The sequence below is a fragment of the Branchiostoma belcheri genome, unplaced genomic scaffold, assembly GCF_001625305.1.
Source record: "Branchiostoma belcheri isolate BF01 breed outbred unplaced genomic scaffold, Haploidv18h27 scaffold347, whole genome shotgun sequence".
NCBI lineage: Eukaryota > Metazoa > Chordata > Leptocardii > Amphioxiformes > Branchiostomatidae > Branchiostoma > Branchiostoma belcheri.
Window position 1 is genome coordinate 93,477 of NW_017803962.1, and position 251 is coordinate 93,727.

The following is a 251-nucleotide window of genomic DNA, read 5'->3' on the forward strand; positions in this document are numbered from 1 at the left end:
CTATACACACACACACACACTCACACACACACACACACACACACACACACACACACACACACATACAGTCTAGTAGTTACGTACAAACGCTACCGAAAACATAACCTTCAATGCGAAGGTAATGCACCTCTGGCTTTGACATTGAAGGACTTGTTACCCAATATAACGTTAACCTACACCTAAACCTTACCGGTTTGCCCGTGAAACAGGGTCAGACTGAGAACAGCAGCCACGCCCACTACAACGGCAGT

The 251-nt window shown here is 46.6% G+C and overlaps 1 protein-coding gene across 1 annotated transcript in view; it reads right to left on the reverse strand.

The window, feature by feature from the left end:
* Positions 1 to 251, reverse strand: part of LOC109475730 — a 2,290-nt gene that overhangs the window by 1,499 nt on the left and 540 nt on the right. Inside the window, exon 2 of the mRNA XM_019776493.1 lies at positions 191 to 251. Within this exon, the coding sequence (XP_019632052.1) occupies positions 191 to 251 (61 nt within the window). The remainder of the gene's footprint in view (positions 1 to 190) is intronic.